Here is a 23613-nt window from a genome sequence, read left to right as displayed (position 1 = left end):
CGTGTTTAGACCAAGTCAAGGATTTTTTGGCTTCTCATGCCCAGCCAGCAAGAAGGCTGGAGGGGCACAAGAAGTTGGGAGGGGACACAGCCAGGGCAGCTGACCCAAACTGGCCAAAGCAATATTCCATACCATGTGATGTCAAGCCCAGTATACAAACTGGGGGGACTTGGCCCGGGGAGTGGATTGCTGCTCAGGAACTGGTGAGCAACTGCATTACACATCACTTATTTTGTATATTCCAATCCTTTTATTATTGTTATTGTCATTTTATTATTGTTATTATTACCATTATTAGTTTCTTCCTTTCTGTCCTATTAAACCGTCTTTATTTCAACCCATGAGTTTTACTTTTTTTTTTGTTCCCCTACTTCTCTCCCCATCCCACTGGGTGAGGGGAGAGAGTGAGTGAGTGGCTGCGTGGTGCTTAGTAGCTGCTTGGGGTTAAACCACAACACAGTGGAAAGGAAGTTTGCAGTAGTTAAAGAAAGGAAGTTTAATCATCCCTTCCGACCCCTAAGTAGCTCTTTCCTTGTTTCCCAATCCTCTGTTGCCTTCCATTTAGGCAGCTACTCCTCTACAAAGGGAGCAGAGAACAAGTTTAAAAGACTTTCAGCTGAAGAAGTTTGTATTTCACAGCAACAGTGAACAAACAAAAGCATTTACACCTGATGATAGTGGAGACAACTCCAGAGAGGGTTGATTCCGTCCACCTGTACTGTGCACCAAGTTGTCAGCATATTACCTGACTACGCACCCCAAATCACATTTAGCCTCAGTTAACCTCTGCAGGGCTGTCACCATTATTGTAGCTGGAGCCGATAACAGAAGTTAGAGTGTCTCTTTAGAAACTGCACACGCATACACATGAACAGGGTGAGGTCTGATTTTCTTCACAGTTCTACAACCCAGCAAGGGCTGAGAGATGGTAAGAGAAGCATAAAGGTTCAGGTCCATCATTCCACTCTTACGAAAAAGTGACTTTGAAAATGTATTCCTTAATTAGCCTTGCTTGGCTGTAAATTTCCACTGTTGTTATTCCATGCAATCAATTGATGCACCAGCATGCTATATTATAGTCAGAATATTTCTTCTCTGAAAAGGAAACAAGTAAATTGACTTCCCCTCTTTTTGCCAGCTCTTCTTGTTTGCTCTTACACACAACTCCATTATTTCAAATTCTGTTACAACAGTACTTTGCAAGAACTATCCGTACAGTTAATGCAAAAGTGTTTACAAAGCTGCTATCTGATTTCAACAAGAGCAATCCAGGATGCATAACACTGAGCCAAGAGAAAAATATAGGAAAAGTGGTATAGCCTTACAGAAATGCGTACAGTGATGAGGCAAAAATGCACGGCAAGGAAGCAATTTAGCATTTGGTGGTAATTCCAATGCGAATGCATTTTTTAGCCTTTCAACAATATAGGACAGTTTTAGAGTTTTGAAAAAAAATCCAAACCACATTTGATGGGAGTTATTTCTCTTTCTTCCCTCAAAAAAAACAAGACCTGCAGTCCTTGGTAAAGGACTTTACATGGACGTATCAAAGCTGACTCATGCCGGTCTACCACAATTTGGCACTCAGAGCACTTGCTTCCCTTCAGAACTGGGAAGGGCTCAGTGCCCACTGGCAGTCAGCCAAGCGGGATGCAGTTACCATGGCATTCGAACACTCGTTAACTTCAGAACTGCCACAGCATTATCACCAATGTAGGGACCAAAGAGGAGGAAGCAGTAGGTGGATCTTTGAATAAGCACATGCAAAAGCAAAAATATCATTAGGGTGAATATCCTGCCTAGTAAACATCCTATGCACAGATCCCCTGTATGTTCTATTTTATCGCTCTGACTACAAGAAAAGCATAGGGACTGTAGCACCTGATAGACATCAGTAGCATATGCGCACACACGTATCTACACACACCGCCCTCTCTCCATGACTTTACCCTCTAGCACTGGTACAGATGTCTGTACCAGTTTGTCAGAGTGACTAGCCAGCCAGAATCTGGCTGAGAAAATACCATCACTGAGCCTTCTTTGAGTAATACACAAAGTTTAATCACTTCAGTCTTACACCATATGAAGTTATTTCAGTTAATAAAGCACAGCGGCTCATAACATCGTGCATTTATCTGCTCCGCTTACCCCTGCTCCTCCCAAGTTTCAAACACTCTTGCCACCTCCTGTTTCAGTTTCTAACATAAATTAATAGCAAAACAGTGAGTATCTGATATATGATTAGCAAAGAAATGGATGTGAAGCAGAATTAGCAAAACTAATGAACTTTTCAAACAAGATGAAAGTGCACAACAGAAGCACAGGATGCCATGTGTGAGCTAGGTAAAACACTTGGGACTGGCAGCTCCATTTGGAAGGAGGAACATCTTTGCAACATAGCGAAGCCTGGGACTGTGACAGAAGCAGAGAAGGATACACTAGGATGTCCAGGATACACTTTTGGGCTGCAGTGGCCCCTGACTATAAAATGCAAGGTGATAAGCTGCTATTGAAAGATATATCTAGCCCCAAACAGGATTTATATGTTTCCGCCTTTGCCACTCTCATTAGTATTTGCTGGGCAGCCAGAACAGCTCACCAGAAATCTAGGTTGAGATCAACGTCTCCTGGTAAACATTACATTGTTCTGCAGATGGGAGAACCTAACAAGCAAGCCATAGGCCTCCCAGTTCTCCACACTGCAGGAGCATGCTGCATTTTTGTTCAGTTTCTGGTGCTCCTCACCAGTGTTTCCTTCTGTCAGCACCATACACATCCACAGAGTCCAATGCCGCTGCCCTCCAACACAACTACACGCAACAGTCAAGTGGATCTCTGAGCACACTGTGGTTACACTGCAGCATCAGCACAATTTAACTACAATAGCAATGTAAGAGGTCATTTTGGGCACCTGGTTATTAAAAGAAAAGAAAAAAAACCAAACCACAGGTGATTTTATGTTGTGGATAGGATATAACATCACCATTTCCCCTGTACCGGAAGGATCATCACTCATTTGCCTTTCTAACAAATCAAAAGGTGCTTCAGGGATACTCGTACGACCTTCCCTCCACATGACTGAATATAGCCTTGCCAACAGAAATACAGAAAAAGAGTGCTCAACATCTTAGAGCTTAGTTCACGCTGTTTAATGAATCAGGATGACATTAAATAGCTAGACAACAGAAAATAAATTACAAAGTACCACTGCTAAACTCCTGGGTACTCCAGTTGTGCTACAGGGTACAGGTTCTCACATCTGAAAATCAGATGGAACCTGGTCTCAGGTTCCTTTTTTAATCTCTAAAATCAGCCATTCAGCCTACTCATAAGTGTTGCATAAACATGACACTGCAGTAGACAACACAATGCATGAAAGTTATAAATGTGAACAAGCTCAACGCATACTTATATTTTCTCATTTGACCAAAAACTTATGACACAGTTTAAGTACGTGCTCACTTGAGACAAATACTATGAGAACTCATAAATTCCACCCACTGTATTATCTTGTAACTGATCACAGCGTAACCAAGAATATTTAAATACAGACTATACCTAGTCATTATGCAGAAGATAACACTGTGAAAGAAAATCATAGTAAGAGTGATTCTGATAAGACAAGGACAACAGGAAAACATTTTAAGGCACATGGCTATAAGACCTTAGGTAAAATGCTTCCAAAATACTTATTCTGAATTTCTGCTGTGAAAAGCATTAAATGCAAAATGTCAGGAGGCCACCAACCCATATGTCCTTTCAAAGCTTAACTGCCTTACTACATCAGCTGAAGAATTTCCCTTGAAATTTCCCACGTACAGCTTTTCCTCTACTGGACAACCAGCTAACATTGGCCCATTTTCTCTAGAAAAGGTCCAAACCTTTGAACTATCAGCAGCTCTTAATCAACTCACACAAATACACTCACTCAACCCTGCTCCTGATACAGCCTGGTACCTCTGAATGCAATATTCTAACTTTTTGCATTTTACTGAAATGCACAAAACAAGGGCAAACGCCTCACATATCTAGTAACTCTGCGAAGATGTAGCATGAAAAGAGATACGACACCTTGCAATGAGACTAAATCCAATATTGTAAGCAGGAATAACTCCAGCGGTAACAGAGCTTAGACTGAAGTTGAATTTGACCTTCACTGTAATGTAGAGTTCTAATGAGATAACAATGGGATTGAGGTGATTAACTATAAACAGAAATAAACCTTCCATGTCGTCTGTTTAACTGCAAACACAGGAATGCCCTGCTCAGCAAGCTTAGGCTCTTAAATAAATTCAATAGTGAGTGGGATAGAAATAAAACCCTGGGTGATTAGTTAAGTTTTTATTTCTCTCCCTTGTATCACTCTTGCAACTCTAATCTTAAAGACCATTCAGAGTGGCATGAGCACCAAGTTCTCTGCAAAGCAGGAGTATTATTATTATTTGAGATATAACCAAGACCTTGGAATTGGATTACAGACACTGTCAGAAGTAGTACTTTATGTCCACTCAGTCCCGATGATTTTCATTCCTGGGACCCAGTAAGTCCTCAATTCAGCAAATAAGATGTAATCCTTGCCTCTCTTACAAGGATCAACCTGTTCTTTTCACTATCATGACTTTGTCCATTTCAGGTCTTTGTCTAAACAGCAAATCAGAGTATTACACAACAGCTGTCAATCTACTGAGCAGAATCAGGCCCATTAAATCTTCAGAGACATCCATCACTACTGCATCTATATAATTAAATTACAGAACTCTTATTACCTGTTTTTTTAGAAACAAGTTTTGTGCAAGCATTCAAGTTTAAAGTCAGTGCTTATAAGGAACTTAGCAAAAACATGATGGGGATGGGATGCCAGGGGAATAGATGATTCTCTCATCTGAAATGCATAATTAGCTTTTGGTTAAGTGTGCAATTAACATTAAAATTCACAATCAAGTATGACAGTGTTCTAATTTTACCTCCTTTAAATGAGAAGGAGGAAAAAAAAAAAAAAAAAAAAGAACTTAGTTACCAGTATTACTCCTTTGAATTGCTTCCCTATGAGGCGAGCTGCACAGTAACATCCTGTCATCCAGGCGACAACTAATACAAAAAGCTTTTAAAAACACTTCATATTTGCCTTCTGGACATCCACGCAGCTTGGGTTTTATTTTGGTTTACACTTTTTTTGTTTTGTAATGGTAACTGCCACTCAGGAAAATTAGCAGTTGTCATATTTCTGTTTGTAAAGATCCTTCCCACAAAAAATGGAGTGATGCTGCTTTGCACCCTCTTACCAGCTGTGCCTGAAAGCTGTAACACATGTTTCAGACATCCACTACAGCTAATCTCAGACCCCTACAGGTTTCAGCAGTTAAGCCATGGAAACATTTTTATTCACAGGAAATAAAAAGCTATACTCATCCTTGCAGTTTAAATCTGGCAAGCAGCACCTTAAAAGAAAAATTATACTGCAGTCTAAATATGCTGTCTCCATCTAAACATTACATCCTTTTTGCCTTTTAACTTGAACTTAAATTTAATTCTAGAAAAGGGGGTCAAAAGGAGTTTCAACTGTAACATCAGCTGCCAAACCCTGGATTTAGTTATGTTTATTATTAATCACACATGTTTTATGTGTTATGTGTAGTATGTGCAACAAAAACGAGATTCCATTGTGTAAGGTGCTGTACAAAAGTATAATGGAAGTGTAATGAAACTCCTCACACAAAGCACATATTGCATGGTATGCAAAGTGTTGCGGTGTGCAAGTGTTTGGGGCTAAACACTGCCAATGATTTTCCATCAGTAAATTTGTGTTACTATCCAAAGAGCTTGCAGAATTAACCTACACTAGGCCAGCATGAAGGACCAGAGTTTGCCCCTCAGCAGTTAACCTCAATGCTACATTGCTCAAGAGTTCTGCTGTTATTATTACTTACCACCAATGGACACACAAACACACAGAAGAAGAGAAAAAAAACCCAAACAAACAAACCATGCAAACCAAGAATCTCACATTGGTCTCACCTAAAACCCGAATCACTTTTATTCATTCACCCTGCTTCCATCTGGATCTGGACAAAGTGGCCTTCTCTAGCTGCTAGGCAACCTGAATGCGGCATTGAGTATTAACTGTATGCATTTGCTAAGAATATAATAGTGTCACCTTTGAGATTTATTTATAATAAAAAACCATGCCTAGCTGAAAATATAATAGCTTTCCTTCAGTAATCAGTAATTAGCAACTCTGGGAATACAAAACTGTTGGTCAAGAAAGAAATAATCCAGATGTACACCCCAAATGCAGAGAGATATTATAAATTGGCTCTCTACAAATGTATCATAAGGGAGATGCTTTATATGAAAGTATTATTACAGATGGCAGTGGCGTAAGAAAATTCTAATCCAAGAATTATTTATGTAGACATTAGAATATCTACATAGTATATGAATATATTTACATAAATAATGTTTTAAATTAGAAATGTTTAAGTTACCAAACCTCATCCAACCACAAAATGAACTTTCTCAGTAAAGGTAATTTATTCTATTTACATAAAGCCACCATTCCTAAACAAGATGGGAAAGACTTGAAATTAAAACACAGTCAACTGATCTTGGAGTTCTTTAAAGAAAAAAAAAAAACAACCTACAAAACATTATTTCACATAACCCCTTTCTGGACCATTTTACTGTTTTGTTTTCTAGCAGCAGAGCTATCATTCTACCTTAAGAACACCATGAATACCTTTGCTATGTCCCATTCCTCTCAAATTCAAGAGATACTCCTTTCAAGTCTTTTCAAAGCAAATAATTTCCTAGACTGCTAGGTCACTAGCACAACTGATAGGACTCATTAAAATATCAATTTGGATGATTGAGATCTTAATGTCAACAAAGCAAGAGGCCCACTAATGACATCAAAATTAAACAGAGCAGCATTCTTTTGATCGTTTTGATCATTACATTTGACAGCTTGTCTAATCCTGATTCACAAAATACAGACTTCCTCAAACTCAGCGCAAACACAAAAGCTAGATCTCTAACTTAAAAACACACATCAGTTTCTACTGGAGATATTAACCGTGAGGCACGCCAGAAAGACATTTATTGACACAGTGACACACTGTTAGCCTTTACGTGCAGCTACTTGGCACTCAAAGCGAGGTGAATTTTTCTTAGCTTTAAGTAAACCCAAGAAGCTCTTTGTAGCTGAGGTCCTACACCCAGATATTCTGCTTTTCTGTTCAACACAGGCAAAAGACAGTGTAAAAAGTCCCACTGGTCAGTGATCTCTCTGGATCACAGCACAGCAGTAGTAACTTCCCCCCGCCTTGAGATTTGTAGGACAGAAAACAAGGTTATTTGTGCACAGCCCTTGAGCACCTTCAGTCTGCCACAGCTGCATACACTTAAGAGCTCCACAAGCACCCATGAACTTAAAGAGACCTGGCTCTGCAGAGTAGAGAACATCAGAGGTTCCTAGAAGTTCTCCTCTCTGGATTTTATGAAGACATTTGAAGTGGTTAATTTAAACACTTGTACCTTCTTCTTCACTTAGTTTCACATTAAACCTGATTCAGGTAAGACTTAACCTAATCAAGCTTAGAGGGAGCATAATTAAAAATAAAAAGTCAACATAACTGGAAAGTTGTAAGTAAAAGCAAAGTGTTCAATGGAGCCACAGGGTCCCACACCCACAGAAACTCAATAGCTCTGTAAATCGTTTTTAAAAGTAATTGGAAGACAGGTTGGTAAGAAAACTCTTCCTTCCTACACACAGGAACACATAGTTCTGGTATGCTAATGGACCCCACTACTACTAGGTGTACCCTGAAGAATACATTGAAATTACAAGTTTAGTCTCAGGACAGGCAGGAGGTAAACAAGTTTAAATACTGTGTTTTTTATAGAAGTACACATTTAATATTTTTGTTAAAGTTCTTAAATCATGATTCACATCAGGGATCCATACAAGGAGCACAGAAAGAGAAGAAAAGAGCAAAAGTCACTCTGGAAACTGTCAAACACTTATACGAACCTTTTATTGAAAATAAATTTTAAATGAATGTTGTTGGTAACTCAAATATTACAGGTCCTATAGAGAGCACCCTCTGAGGAATCCACCTGACATCTCTTCTCATAAGACGTTTAAGGTTATTAAAGCCTTTTTTCCCCCAAAGCCTTCAAACAGATTTAATTAAATTTATTGCTTAATTCATTTTTGTCCCAGTACCTTTGCAAAAAACCAAATATTTCATGGTGCTTTCTGTCTTGCTTTTACACAACTTATTAGTGAATTTCATGTTCTGACATTAAGACAGACAAACTGGATGGAAATTGTCTTTAGTTGCTTATAGGGCCTGAAGCCCAAACACTCTTACTACCTAAATCCTAAATTAAATCAAACAGTTTCATGCCAGGTTATCTACATTAGTTTCAATGCCAGAATTCTGCAACATGAAGAGTATCTTTTATTAAATAAATTGTTGTACCTTGAACCCGGTAACACAGAAATAAAATGAATCATATTGCTGGGGGGGAGGGTGAGGGGGGGAGATTTCCTCATTTTAGAATCTATGTTATTGTGATTATTCACGATTTAAAAAACCAACAACAACCAGTGTGATTACTATAATATTACATTTAAATGCAATAATTAAAGATTAATTTTAAATCAAGTGTACATAGATCAATTAGAAGACTATGCTTACAGCTGGGGCAGGGTTTGGTAGAAACGCTATACAGTTTAAACTCATCTTCAAGCCTGAACTTTAAGCTTAACTTGTGGAAGAAACCACTAAGTAGACAGCTACTTTGAGTTAGTGAGCTAACTCCTTTGAAATTGTTTAAGAGAATATTAGCCTCATATCTTCTGTTTGAGATCTTTTCTTTTTATGGAAAGCAGAAGAGAATAATCTTGCAAACTGGAACTCGAGCTGGAGCCCCATGGTACTTTAAAACACAGCAATCTGAGCCTAGGGTTTTTAAACATGCCGAGTAATTCACTGGGACACAGAGGGTTTAAGCACCATCAGGATAAATTGCATTTGCATTGTAGGATTTAAGTCATTTGCCAGCAAGTAGAATAAAAGAAAACACTTGCTTTCCATAAAAAGGAACATCATGAGCTACTGACAATTGCTTGGCCTTGGTCTGCCACTCTGCAGCTCAGGGAGTTTTTTTTTTTTTTTTTTTAAACTAGGTTAGGATGCTGTAATTCAAAAAGGCTGAAAATGTCCCATGACTGGGTGTTTGAGCAGAGGGAGCCTCCAGCTTACCTGCACAAGTTCTCTTCCCATTTGATTTACCAAGAAGTCATATCAGCAGAGATAGTTTGAAGCATACCTTTATCTTCCCCCTGAGGAATCCTGGATGGATGAAGTGAGCTGGCTTGGCGCTGCTGAGCGGGTACATGAGTTGCAGGAAGATGCAAGTATCTTATTTGGAGGACATAAGCTGATAGTAGAATCTATGTGTAGAGTTCACTCATTGAGCACTCAGTGAATTTCTTCACCTACTAGTGCTCACTCAAAAAGCACTACTAAAGGGCTCCAGACCTGCTGTGCGTTTGTTGCAATTTAACAGTACACTGACACCTGAGAATGTAGAGCAGCTGCTTAAGACCACATCAGGAGTCCCACCAGTTGAGTGAGACAGCGATACAAAGAGAACTTACTCAGCTATACTGCAGGGATGCAAATGATACAGGCACACAAAACTTACGAACAATCAAAGATCTATATTAATCCAAAAATCTAATTCCAAAATAGCTATTTTTTACCATTGTATCTTTGCTAGGATTAATATAAAGCACTTCTGAAAATGCTGGCACTTACCCAAATCTGCAGTTTCACCCGTTTGTCATTCCTATAAACTGTTTTCACTTTGAAGTCAATTCCTACTGTGCTAACGAAGGCTGGTGTGAAAGTGTCATCAGCGTATCTGAAGAGGAATGATGTTTTACCCACGCTGCTGTTGCCAATGATCAGGAGCTTGAACATGTAATCAAAATTTTGATCTGAAGTATCTTTCTGCCTGTATCTGGCATCTGTTACTGAAGCCATCTAAGAAAATGACAAACATTGAAAAAGAACAGATTTAAGAGCAGTTTAGCATTTGTTTTCCTTAACTGTGTACCATACGTTTAGCTTATCTCTCTTCTTTCTAATATCATAACCACTATATCTGCTGAATAAAGATGAACACACCTCGAAATCATCTTTTAAATCCTGGCTTTAAATGTCTATTATCCACTTGTACTGGTAAGATTTCCAAACCCAACAAATACACCCATTGCACTGTTTTGTGTTTAAAAAAATAACAGACTGCTATTGCATATTGTTCAAATACTAGTGGGGAAAGAACATTCTTTACTCCTGTGGCAGGGTGCCACTTCTGTTGCTCCGATAAACTGGAGTATTGCAACCAAGAACTAAGGCAGTGCATCCAACTATGCAATTCATTAAGCAGCCTCCAAGACTGGTAAACCTAAGTAATTCCTTTTATGACTACTATGGAAAATCTGCATTTCTAGCATGTGCACCACCACCATTTTATCCTTAGAAAAGTTCCATCCTCAACATTTACAGAAGGGGAAAAAAAAAAAGGCAATGGGAGAAGATGAAACACCAGGAATTTCAGCTGAAAACTTTGAATCCATCCAACACCTATCTAACCTCAAGACTGCAATTAAAATAAACAGCACCTGCATAAAGCATGAGGGCTCAGGGGGCTGCAGGCAGCACTTGGAAAGGATAAATTATCCCTTTTTATTATAGGGACACAAGAGCTGGGGATGGGGGGGGAGGGTGGCAGAGAAGATACAGCTTCAGAGATCCCTCCTTCTCTTATAACCCTGAACTGGATTCAGAAACCAAAAAACAACTGCAAAATCTGGAATATCAAGACGGGTGGAACTCACTGAGTAGCCCTGGCTGCTTTAATGTGTGCAGCTCAGACACTCCACAGGAGAAGGCTGCCCTGACTTTTCATCTGTTTGTACAGAGCAGAAGATACCTACACAGGCCAAATTACTTACAGAGGAGAAAAAAGAAACTTCACCTTTTAACAGATACACCACAATTTTAATCTCTAATGCTGTTTCAAAATCTACCCCACATCAAACAAGCAAAGGTCTTGGGTCCTTATAACGAGTCACAGGGTTGTGTAAACTGGGGCAATGACAGCACAGGTCTGATTAGCAGCTATTCGTCCAAACTAGGATATGTGCTACTTATGTGCAGTGTCAGAAAGCACTGAGCAGAGACTGAAGTCTCTTCTTCCCCCGGCATCCAAAGAAGTTAGTTTTCCCCTCAAGTCAGATTCACGGGCACCTTTGGGAACAAAACTCCCACCAATATCTACTCTCACCATGTGCCCAGATACCCTCCTTCTTAGCAAGTCTCACATGCACACAGGACTTCACTCACTCACTGAAAAAAAACCAAACCAAACAGTTCAAAACCCACTGTAGTTAAACAGCTATAAACCAAAATGCTGTCCAAAGGCAATTTAAATTGGGATGCCAATTTAAGTTAAATACCCATCAGAAGGGAAACAAACCAAAACCAACCCAGTTTAAACTTCAGTAAAATATGCATGACAGTTTATCTCTGATTAAACACATGCAATTTTCTCACACAGAAAAGGGCTGGTGCGGCAGACATTTTGTTCACAGATTGCATTAACAAGGACAGTTTCTGAAGAACTTTATCAGTTCTTCAGTTTATCAGTAGCTCAGTAGTCAACAACTGCATTGAATGCAGTAAAATCTTCCCACAAGTGATTCTCTGTAGGATACAACACAATTCTGATACACACTCTTCTGAACTTCAGTTGCTATTCAGTAAGACTACAGTCCTTCGCAAGCACTCCAGAAAACACAAGTACAAATTTTCTTCTCACCAGTGTATCAGAAAAGGGCTCTTCTACCCATGTCTTGTGGTTCACAACAGGAATTTCTAAAATGAAGAATTCAACATACAACTGACTTCCACACACACACTCAGGCCAATGCACTCACTGCCTCAGTTCAAATGTTGGAAAGCTCAGCTGCAAAAATTAGGAATCCATATGATTAGTTGATTTGTATCATCGCCACGCTGGAAGACAGTAAGAAGGTATCTGAGTAATTTAGCTTCCTCATACACATAAAATAACTTCCACAAATGCCATTGAGAACACATGTGCACTTGCTAAAGAAGAAAAAAAAATTAAAAATCTCTACTTCTCTATTCCACTCACAGAGGCTTGAAAAAGTGAGATGCCCTCATCACTTCAAGCCTGGTCATTTAAAGATTCAGAGGCAAACCTTTAACCAAGAAGTATTCCACTAATCATACAGGAATCAATACCTGCTTTCTACCCCTGCCTTCACAGAATCCATCTGCACACTCCAAGCTGATCTTTTAAATTAAACACTGCTGCTTCCATTAACCCCCCCTAGATTGCTATAATCAAAAGTGTACCTGGCTACAAATGCAACTTTCAGATCTCAGTTAAAAAAGCAATTACAGAATGCGGCCAGCTAGAGCAGCTTTGTTAGAAGCACAATACAGAAAATAAGATCAAATGATACTTGCACAGAATGTGGGGCTGTTGTCATAGAAGCACAACACTCACTGGCCTGCGCGTGCCACTGTGCTATGCTGAAGATGCTGCAGGCCGGCTCCTTGAATCATTAGAGGCAGCGTCGGAGCACAAAAATTTCAAAGAAAATTCCATCCCCTTGCTTAAATTTGACTTTTCCCTTTCCCCTCCTCTGGTCAATAGAGTGAAACTGAAAGGACTTTAGTACTAATTACTGATTACTCCTCTGCAGATCATTACTGAAGCTGCACTCCACCAGCATGTGAACTGAAAATGTTCACAGGACCGCCCCTGAATTTGTGCTTGAATCCTGAAGCCAGGAACCAGCAGACCTTTCTCCCAATTCTACTCCTCTTCCCTACTTGTTGTCCCACCCCTGCTCCAAGTGCTCCCTAGTTATGCCAGTCCTGAGGACCACACAGAGAGTTGGTTCAGAGAACAGAGAGATCGCAGTTAAAAATAAATCCTCCTACAACTTCTCCTGTTTTGCAGGGCTGTTTTTAAAGTTGGTTCAGTTCCTGATCCAGCACAGCGGAGGGAGCCAAGTGGAGGGGACCGAGTGATGGGAAGCGACGGCAGTTGCTATGCTACTGAGAGAAAGGTCCACAAAATCACATCTCCTGCAGGCCCTCTGCACCTGGCGGAGATTCAGCATCAGCAGTGGAAGAAAAAGGCGACAACGTACCGATGCCGGGCAGCTCCCGTCCAACTCGTCGGAACAGATCGTGCAGCCATCGCTCCTAGAGGATTTTATTCCCTCCTTGGCGAAAGGATGTTTAGCTGGCAGTGTAACCCTCTGTTCTCTGGGTACACAGCTACATACACTCTTTGCTTAGGATGACTCCAAATACAGCACCATCTCTGCTGTTTTACAAGGACATGAATGCTAACTAGGGCTTTGTTATAGAAGACCAAGTCAAATACAACTGGCACGCAGAGTGCAAAAAGAGAGGCTCGTGACTGTTTCCGTTTTGACTGCCTTGGAATAATCCTCAAGAAAATACCTATACAGGAAAGATTTAGCTACATTACAGAAAACCCATTACATGGGAGAAGAAAAAGCTGCCAATCAGACTGTCCTTGAGAACACTTCAGTATGAGACCTTGCATCTTTTAGTTCTTTTTCTGGGTAGCCCACTTCTTTGTAGCCAAGAGCATATTGATATTGACAACCTGTTTTCCCCATATGCTTTCCCAATGGGAACAAGGTCTGAAACACATCCACTTCCAACTAGTTTTGCAAGAATAGGCAGTTACGTGGCTATGAGATACGTTATTATTTCTCTATTGAGGCAAAAGCCTGCAGTGTGAGCTTGTCTTTTATTAGACAGGGAAACCACATAGGAGGAGGATGCTACAAATGCTCTAAAGCAATAAAATCTTAATCAGAGCTTATTAGCCACCAAAGAATATGCTCCTCAGTCAAGGTGGCTCTCCTGCCTTTATTTTCTATTTTGGTCTAATGAAGTTGAAAAAAACAAAAAGCCTATTGCCCTAAGACACCTTCATGGGAAACCAGCCTTCCCTGCTTTCAGTACTTACTGAAATGTGTCATAGAGATGGCTCTACGCAACTGTGCTCTTTAATTTGTGACCAACATCATGGTGAAGAATCAAACTGTTTTGTTGTGCAACACAAACCGTCAAAGTGTTACTGCTTCTACAAATCACTAGAAATAGTCACTGCTGCCCCTGTTCTGCAGTATTTACTGCCTACAGCCAACTTCAGTGAAAAGCAGTACATGAACTGTCTAAATCTGATGGTGTTGGCTGGAAAACAACTGGTATATCTCACCATCCATTTATTTCCAGAAAAAAAAATAAGGTTGACCTCAAGTGTTGCCAGCCCTTATGGTTTTGCCTACAAACTAACAGAGGGCTGTTCTTCTCTATCCTCTCACAGACCAGAAATAAGAAATCTGATCATTACCTTGGAAGTTTAGGCATCTCTGTTAGGAACCGCATGGGTCTGTTCACAGACATGGCCGTTTCCACATCCCATTCTCTCTCACATAGCAAGGAAGAAGTCTGAATTTGGAAAAGAATCTCCTTGTCTGCTGTCAGTCACCTCAGTTAACCATGAAACATGGTCACACTGATGGAACTTACACTTCAAATTATGCAATTAGACATATCTGCAATTATGAACCTGTGTATGCTGTATATTACAAGTTCTGAGCATTTCTAACAGTAAAAACATCTTTTAATATTTGTCACTGCTTTATTTTTAAAGCCAAAACTGAAAGTTACTACATCTATTTTGTGTTATATAGGAACAGTGGCAATATAAATGTGACTGTTTAAGTGTTTCATCATCACCTGCTAGCACACACACACATTTCTTTTATTAGGCTGATGAGAAGATGAGGGTGAAACCGCCCCTCTATGTTTCTACGAGTCGAAGATGTTATGACAGCATGCTACTCCAAGCTGGGTCCAGCCTTGTTTTGTGTGTGTGTGTTCAGCAACAGAGCCTCTGCTGTTTCTCCTGACATACTATTTTACTGCCTTACGGGGCTGTCAGTGTTAAACCATTCCTTTATTTCACAGTCCAAGCTTCTTTTTTCTTACTTCCATTTTACTGTTCCTGAGTTCCAGTGTTCAAGATCAGCCAAAAGAGAAAAACTGAGAAAGAAGTTAACAACTATCAGTCTAGAAGGAATAAGTGGTAACAGCAGGCAACAAGAGAAGGGGCACAGTCACAAACACAGCTGTACCTGTTAGACTCCTGGCTATCCAATGGCACTGAGGAGTGTGGAAGGAAGAAAAGAGATTACTAGATACACTCATTTGGTAAAAGCAGAAATAATGAGGCTAAATAAAGGTAGAAGTTTAAAAAAACCCAAACACATACATAGTGCTAAAGTCAAATGGATCACACATGTGCCAAGGCTCTTATAGAAATGTAGGACAGGAGCATTATAGACAGCTCTGAAGATGTTAAAAGACTGTGGAAACTAGTCTATAAGTTATGTGGTAGGGAAGAAACAAAAAAGTAGCTGAACCAAAAGATTTATTAATCTCTAATATTTACATCTTAGGAGTAATCCATGAGAGACATTACTGACATGCAGCATAACTTCTTTTCAAAAGAGTTAATACCTTGTGGGTTTTTTTCCCTGCAAAGTCTTACAAAGTGCATCTACTTTAAAAACATTCTAGTTCACAAATTACACATCTATGTCAATTTTCTATTATAAAAACTCACTCCTTTATGTGCTCTGTCATCTGAAAAAAAAATTGTTTTTCTTTTTCAGGAATTAAATTAAATCATGAATCAGATTTCTATTAAGTAATGGAAATTTTTTTACAGCCAATGTATGCTGTCCTAAGAATAAAGCTCATAAAGGAAATAAGGCCATGACCTTAAGAAGTCTTACACAAATGCTGTACTACAAGAGAGATTTATCAGAAGCAGAAAACATAGCATAAGCAATTAATATAACTGCTAATAAATATTGCAAGCAAGTGATAGTTACCAATTTAGATCTATAATCCATGAGACAGATGGAGGCTTTGCTGTGAGTATATGAATCAAGAGAGTGGTCACACTGTTGAACCTGCGATGTAGAAGCAAAAGGATTACAATGTTTACGATAAAGATGGATAATGAGAATATCATGTAAGTGACTAACGGGTAGGCAGGTTAGACTGTGAACACACTTCTGTGTAAAGGTCTGAGCTTCCTTCACTGAAGGTAAAGGGGAAAGCCCTGTAGCATACAAAAACAGAAGAACAGAAACAGCGCTTGAGTTAGTGACAGATATTAAGATAACAGCAGATATTTGGAGCCATCAATTTAAAATTCATTAAAGGGAGATTATCTAAATTAATCTAAAAGAAAAGTTCCAGATAAATCCTACAAGTGGGTGCAGAGCCACAGGTAGGAATCATTACACCTTTCCTGCAGAAAGGCAGCAAAGTAAATGGAACGAAGGAGCAGCTGAAATACATCTGTATACGTTGGTGTTTTGCACAAAGCCTGGGTCAAAGTCTAATGTGCTGCAAAGGCAAACTGCAACAGGACGTAGAAATGTCTGCAATTTACAGCACATGTATACAAAAATAACTGCCAGTTATGCCAGATTTAGAGCAGAAAAATGTAACAGAATTTAGTACTCTCTTTCATGGCTAATATAATCTAAAGGCAACTTTGTCTCTGGTGCATTTCCTCTCCAGTAAACAAGGGTAAACCACCATTTGTCATCTTGACTTACATTATCTTGCCTTGTGAAGACTGCCAAAACACATGGACAAACTCAGACCTTATGCAAATAACAAGCTGCAGCCACCTATTCCAGGTCAGAATTTGGATCAAATAAGGACAAATCCTTTCTCATGATCCACACAATTGACAATCACCTCACTTGACAACAAGACAGCACCTTGCTCTTGCCCAAAGTATTGCACATTTTTCAGTATCGGTTAGGTTTTCTCCTGTTCTCACACCCTTGCCCTCTGCAACAGTTGCTCCCTGTGACAGCCTCTGTGACACGCTTCAGTGCTGTCCAGAACTTGATTTTGAGGTGTCATCCAAGTAACTTAACTGACAGATCAAGAACAAAAATATTTCAACAGTGTAAACAGAAAGAAAATTAAGTCTGTGTTTATTACTTTAAAACATCTTGACAGGGAAAACTAAAACTGATTTATTAATGAGTCCAGAAGTCTTTGCAAGAAGATGGTTGCAGTGGATTTGGTCCAGAACTCACGTGCTACAAATGAGTTCGATATATGCATGACAACTGAAGGATAAAAACCTCTAAACAATGTAGGTGGCTATTTGTTATTATTATTACCTATTCAGATTTGGGAACACAGGCCTTACAAAGTCTTCTAAGAATTTGCTGGGTGTGGAACAAAAGTCAAGAACCTGTGGATATCACCCCTTTCCCATCAACTCTAACTTTACAACTACATTTTGTTAGGCACCAGGCTGGAACTGTTGTTAGAAAGATTTCCTTGAGCCAAATGTCTCTGTGTCTGGAGCCATGCCTCTCCCATTTCCTCCGTAACGTTCAACACCCTTGAAGTCATGTTAGAGCCACAACAAAACTCTAAGGAAGGAGGAATTAGTCACTCTAATTTTACAATGGCAAAAACTGCAAAGAAATAAAAAGTCCCACATTTTTTACTCTCTTCTATGAATGTTTTCATTGCAGCTCTTTTATCACTACATAGTTCCATGCCTGTTGGCAAACACGCTAGTCCAGAAGATACAGAGAAAAATATTTCACAGTACAAACATCTCCCCTTCTAAAGGGGAGCCACTAACCGAGCCCAGCTCAGCTCTCTCCCAAAGGATGCACAAAACAAGAGATTTACATCCTCCTTATGCCCTAAAGAGCAGATGCAGAGGAGATTTCTGCAATTCCCTGAATATTCCATTAAGTTTGGAAACTCCAGGAGCCAGCCAATTTCTAGACCTACAGAACCACCAGCTGAGGCTGACCCTGAATCCAGCCCTGTCCCCAAAGAACAGTGCAAGCTGAAGAGGTTGATTGCTATTACAAAACTCACCATCATTAAAGCCCTTGCTTCCTGTTACAAACACTGCAGCCATGTCTGAGATAACGAACTTCAGTCTCCTTCGCATCAGCTCTCCAGCCTTGCAGTTCTGCCTCAGTTTCTCTGAGAATGAACTGGCAACCGTGAAATACTTCTGACTGTCTCACTGCTGAATACACTGAAGTAGCAGTGACATAAAAGCACTCAGAGCAACACACAAGACAAATCTGTACTAACTCTGCTACAACACATGTGTAACTGCCTGCTGATCCTTCCCCAGCTGGAAGGCAGGGTACAGCTATGTTCTGCGCTGGGATACAGCCCTCCACCGAGAAAGCTGTGCCCATGCCCTCCCACAGTGGTGTAAGATAACGCAAGTTCAGGTACATGATGGAACTCATACTACCTAGAGCTAGAGTCAGGCCGTATGCAGGTTCAGGTAGACACCCTTCCACCAGTGCACAGGAGACAGTTACAGATTTTTCTGCATCACCAGGTCTAAAACCTTTCATTTATAGGTAAAAGCAAGCTGCTGTCAGGACCAAATTAGGGTAACTGGAGACTGGTATTGTCTTGTAGTAACCACCTATAAACCAGAACCACACAGAGACAGGGCCAGCTCAGGATGCCTCTGCAGCACAGAAGTCTAATTTGCTGCCTTTTGTCCTCCTCCTCCAAGCAGAAAATCTGTGATGAACAAGTTGCTAGTTACTTCGTTTCTCTGTGCTATGATGTTCTCCATGCTGCAAAGTAAGCCATCTGCTAACCAGGATTAGAACAAGTGCCCTCTCAATTCCCATGTTTTAATTAGCTAATACTTCCAAACATAAGTCTTATTGCTTACGTCAAAGATCAAATACTACCATGCTGCAGTAAGCTAAGCACTCATTTACAAGAGCTCACTAAATACTGCAGAACTTTAAACATAAGATACATTTTTACAGCAAGAAGCATACCTGAAATTACTAGTTCAGGACATTTCTCAATGTTAGCCATTGAGAACTGTCTCAGATAAAACTACTTCTTCAGGCTGAACTAGTAACAAAGAACAGACATGGACTTACTGGGGGGGGGGGGGGGGGGTTAAGTGGACGTGAGTACCCTGCTCTGGCACTACGTGATGCAAGACCCTGAAACGTGATGCTATTACCTGCCCATTTTGATCTCGAGCTGCATCAGATCATGTGAAAATGAAAGTAGGAAAAACTATCTGAAACACAGGCAAGTCAACTAACATGACTATTACATGACAACAACAACTAGTATGCTAATGAATACTACATGTAGTGCTTTGCTACACCTAGATGTAGCAAGAACTACTGCTATTAAAACCTAAAGCTAGTAAGTCTTCTCAATTTGTTACCCGAAAACGTATCGGATCTGCAAAGAGGGCAGCACAGTTTTGTCAAAATTGCAAAGGAAGCTTGATTTAAAGATTGGTTTATTTGTCTCTCTTCTGACTTATACTACAAGTTGTCCTGATAAAACAGTCCTGAAGGCAGTGATCACCCCAAGGTCTCAGTAAATGTACATACAACCACTTTCAGGACAGCAAGCATAAATAACAGGAAATAAAAGCTTTTTAGTTATATGCTTACATATGGCAGCATATGGATTCAATCTTGAACCCACTATAATCCAATACCAGTGCTCCCATGATCTGCTACAGGTTCAAACACACAGATAAGGACTATAGTTCCACTGACATTTTTATCTTGGGAGGGAGAGGGAGGAAAAAAATCCACTTAGGAGGTTTATTTGAACCCAGAGCTAATCCAGGCTACTATGAAGCCCCACAAGCTGTTATTAGCACAACTGAGAGTGGAGCACTGGGTCAGGAGTGAGCAAGGAGGAACAAAGCAAGAAAGGTTGAAACCAGGTTTGCCACCAAGGAAGTGCACAGAAACATGAATTAAACTTCTGAGGCCACAGTCTTATTATTGTCTCAGGCTAAGGGAAAATCCAGGTTAAAATTAACACCACCACCACCCTTTTTTTTTTTGTCCAGTTAGTCTTAATTTAGGTCAGATCAACCTGATGCACTGCACAAACAGACCACTGCTTGTGCTGTATGATGGAAAGGACAGCGTGGAGGCAGAACCTTGGGAGGCAAAAAGGTGGAAGCGCTTGTGCCAGTGTTAACGATATTGCCTGCAATCCCACAGCACGATGTTACCGTGCGCATCAAATGACACTGCCTTGCTGCTGGCAAGCACAGAGAAGACATCAGGGGAAAAAACAATGCATAGTGTCAGAACATATGGCAAAAAGACCACATGTATTTTGTACGGCATAAACTGGAGAAATTGGAGTGTTTATACTTTTTATGAATTAAATTAGAATGATTGATCTGTTTGGCTCTGTGTAACGGGCTCACTGCCTGCTGCTATAGGGCAGCGTGGACGCACACACAGCCTGCAAGTCCGTTCTTCCACCTGTATGGCGAAACAGCAAATCTGCAGGTGGGTGTTCTGCAGCCAGCGCTGAGCGAAGCCGTGCAGTCCGGCAGCAGCAGGTCTCTCCCCTTCAAAGAGCAGCAACGACAAAAACGAAATCCCGCGTTTCCTGGCAGTTTGTTTTACCGCCGTACAGTTTTTGTTCTTAACTGCTGCAACTCCCTGAGCAGAAGACAACTGCCCAGCATGACGGGGTCTGACAAAGGTTAGACACCAGCTGGGAAACAGCCGGGAAGGCCCCGGTCTCCAGCCTCCCCCCACCTCGCTGAGGATATTTTAAAGATAAAGCAGCATTCTATCACCTCTCACTGCTGATAAATGCGTTAGAGATGTAACCACCGCGCCGTCCTCCTCCCCGTCGCTCCTGAGGGTCTGCCTTCCACGCCACACCTCAGGGGCACCGAGCACCCATCCCGCCAGCCGGTGCCGGCCGGGCACCCACCGGCACGGCAGCCGAGGCCCGCCCCGCGGGGGCTCCTCGGGGCCGGGGCACCTCCTGCCACCCGCCCCTGGCCTCCCGCCCTGCCCGCCGCCGTCCCGCGGAGCCCGGGGACAACCCCGACGCTCGGTGCCGAGAAGGGCGGCAAGAGTTTTTGGGCCCCCGCCGGGGACGCTGAGGTGAGGCGCGTTTCCCGCCTCGCAGCGGGAGCCTGAGGGGAGTAAGGGGGGAGACGCCCCTCCGCCCGTCCGTGTCCCGTCCGTCCCCCCCCCCCCCCTCCTCCTCCTCCCCGTTACTTTCGACGGGGAAGGCTGCGCCCCGACGGCGCGCACCGCCGCGGGAGGAACCCCCCCGCCCCGCTGCGTGGGGCCGCGGCTCTTACCTGAGGCGGAGGAGCGGCAGCGCCGAGGCGAACCGTGCGGGTCCCGCGGCCGCTGCTCGCGTGGCGAGAGCCGTCCCCCCCCTCCCCTCCCCGCCGGCACCTGGGGCGGCCCCGGGGGCGGAGCCGCGGCGGGGCTGGGGGCGGTTGAGGAACGGCGGGGCTGGAGGGCGGGAGACCCCGGACGGGCGCTGAGGGGGGTGTCGCGGCCGGGCGCGGCACCGCTCCGCCGCACCGAACGGGCGCTGGACGCCGGTCGGAAGGAAGGCAGAAGGGAAGGCGGGCGGCCCGAGGCCGCCGGGGCCCCGTCCAGGTGGTCGCCCTCCGCCCCCGCCCCGAATGCGAATCACCTCAGGCGTGCCTGGAGCCCCGGTGAGCGGGGAAGGACGGCCCAGGTGCGACCCTAACTTGCCATTCTTGTCGAGACCTCTACACGCTCCGGAATGCATTTCCGTAGAACTGTTAACTCTGAAGCCTAGTGATGGTGGTTGTGGCATCAGGAGCTACATCTCTACTGGGGAGGAGACCAAAAAGGTGAGGCAGTGGCTGCTGTCTCTCTAAGTTGCTTGCCTGAAGGAGGTCTGATGAAGAGGTTGCAGCAGACTCTCTTGGCTTTCAAATCCTACAAACAGACCCCAGGTTCAAGAGCAGAGACCTGGTTGTGGCTTATCCCTTGCTGGGAAACCAAAACAGCTTTCAGAAATGATCTGCTAGAGAAAGTGAACAAAATCATGGGTGTTTGAAACGTGTCTCTGCCATAACTAATGAGGTGCTTTCCAAACAGCCAGCAAAGATGGCAGTGCATTTTCCCACTGCCGGGCTTTAAGCAAGTGCCTAAGCACAAAGTCAAGATTCTTAATCAGCCGCGGGAGAGGGCAGGTCCCTGCGAGGGGAGGCCGGAGCAGAAGCCACCTAAAGATACTTGGAGTTGCAGGTTCCTCTCGTCTCTCGATGACTAGCTAAGCAGCCTCCATTGACCGCCTCTGAACTCAGGGCTCTAAAATTGGGGGATGCAGGTGCCTCTGCACCCTGCCACATCCTTCAGAGCACCGTTCCCTTCCCGCCCAGTCTCATCGTGGTGTGCCGTTGTGTTTGATGTGCAGCACTTTGACTCAGCTTGGACACTGCCCAGACAGGACGGAGATGGCTTTGTCTGCTTATAAAAGCTTTTTGCGTCTGGTGATCTTCAGTAACCGTTTTTGGACTGGCTTGTAGATCAACCAGCCCCTGGACAAGCTTTAGCTTTATAACAGTTCAGCCACTTTAAAGGAGCCTGTTGTTTTTCTTGCTACATTTTCCCCAGGGCAGTTGACTAGTTAACAGTATCGTGAGACTGTAGAAAGCCAGAGAGTGCAGTAGTGCTATATAACTAGCATATAGCCAAGGTGTGCAATTTGGGAACAATCACAGGAGAGATGCAGAGAATCTTCGAGGAACACCTCTTCTCACTGCAGGTCAGAGATGCCATACAGCTTCTCCATTTTATTCAAGCCAGAACTATCTGCCAGGTGGCCCAGGGGACAGTTCTACCCAGCATCAGGGTGATTTTCTACCTTCATCTAGAATGAAAATGTTTATTTCCCATCAAGACCCCAAATAAAATTATTGTTATGTAAGCCAGGCCCTGATTTAAGGCTTAAGCAAGGTATCAGCTTTGTGTAGGCAACTTGAAATAATCGATAGCGTAACAAAATCCCAGACTCATTACAATAGTTACTTCAAAGACAGCCTAACAGGCTTGACATCTACAAGAGACTTTTAAGCTCCTTGCAATCTTCTCATTGCTCTGGGAAATGCGATCTCTGCCTTTTCCAAAACCTGACTTCCACTCTACCCAACGTGGTGTCTGCGGTGACGGTGATAATGCTTTTCCCTCTGTCTGCTGTCTGCTGACTGATGCTCAATCTAGAAAACCATTGCGAGCCAACAGCCCTATAAAGCACCAATACGGAAGGCAAGTGGTTATGAGCAGATACGTATCCCTTTGATGCAAAGGGCACGTTATGACTTAGGCTCACTTGGGCATCTCCTTAGTGATCACCTGATTTAACATCCCATGATTGCAGCCACAAGCACAGAGCCACTGTTCAGCCTGATTTCCAAAGGCTTTTCCAGATTTCATGCCACCCCTGAAATGCCACTGTTTATATACAAGCCCTTTCTCAGTCAGGACTAACTGAAAGAAGAAGTGATGCACCTAGATAATTAGGAGACAAGGGAATTTTAGTGATTCTTTCTGTCATTTTGTTTAGC

The 23613-nt window shown here is 42.3% G+C and overlaps 1 protein-coding gene across 3 annotated transcripts in view; it reads right to left on the bottom strand.

Moving 5' to 3' along the window:
- Positions 1–21582, bottom strand: part of RAB3B (RAB3B, member RAS oncogene family) — a 60043-nt gene extending 38461 nt beyond the window's left edge. Inside the window, exons 1-4 of one of the 3 annotated variants that reach the window (XM_069788751.1) lie at positions 21364–21394; positions 16058–16138; positions 15296–15323; positions 9828–10055 (exon numbers count right to left, since the gene is read on the bottom strand). In XM_069788751.1, coding sequence (XP_069644852.1) covers positions 9828–10055 — 228 coding nt within the window. In that variant the 5' untranslated portion in view covers positions 15296–15323; positions 16058–16138; positions 21364–21394. Of the gene's footprint in view, positions 1–9827; positions 10056–15295; positions 15324–16057; positions 16139–21363 lie in introns of all 3 variants that reach the window. The other 2 variants (XM_069788750.1, XM_069788752.1) reach the window with 2 other exon arrangements.
- Between the last annotated feature and the right edge of the window lie 2031 nt (positions 21583–23613).

This window comes from Haliaeetus albicilla, chromosome 8, assembly GCF_947461875.1.
Source record: "Haliaeetus albicilla chromosome 8, bHalAlb1.1, whole genome shotgun sequence".
Classification (NCBI taxonomy): domain Eukaryota; kingdom Metazoa; phylum Chordata; class Aves; order Accipitriformes; family Accipitridae; genus Haliaeetus; species Haliaeetus albicilla.
Note: the sequence above shows the minus strand (reverse complement) of the source record. Positions and strands in the feature narration are given on the sequence as shown.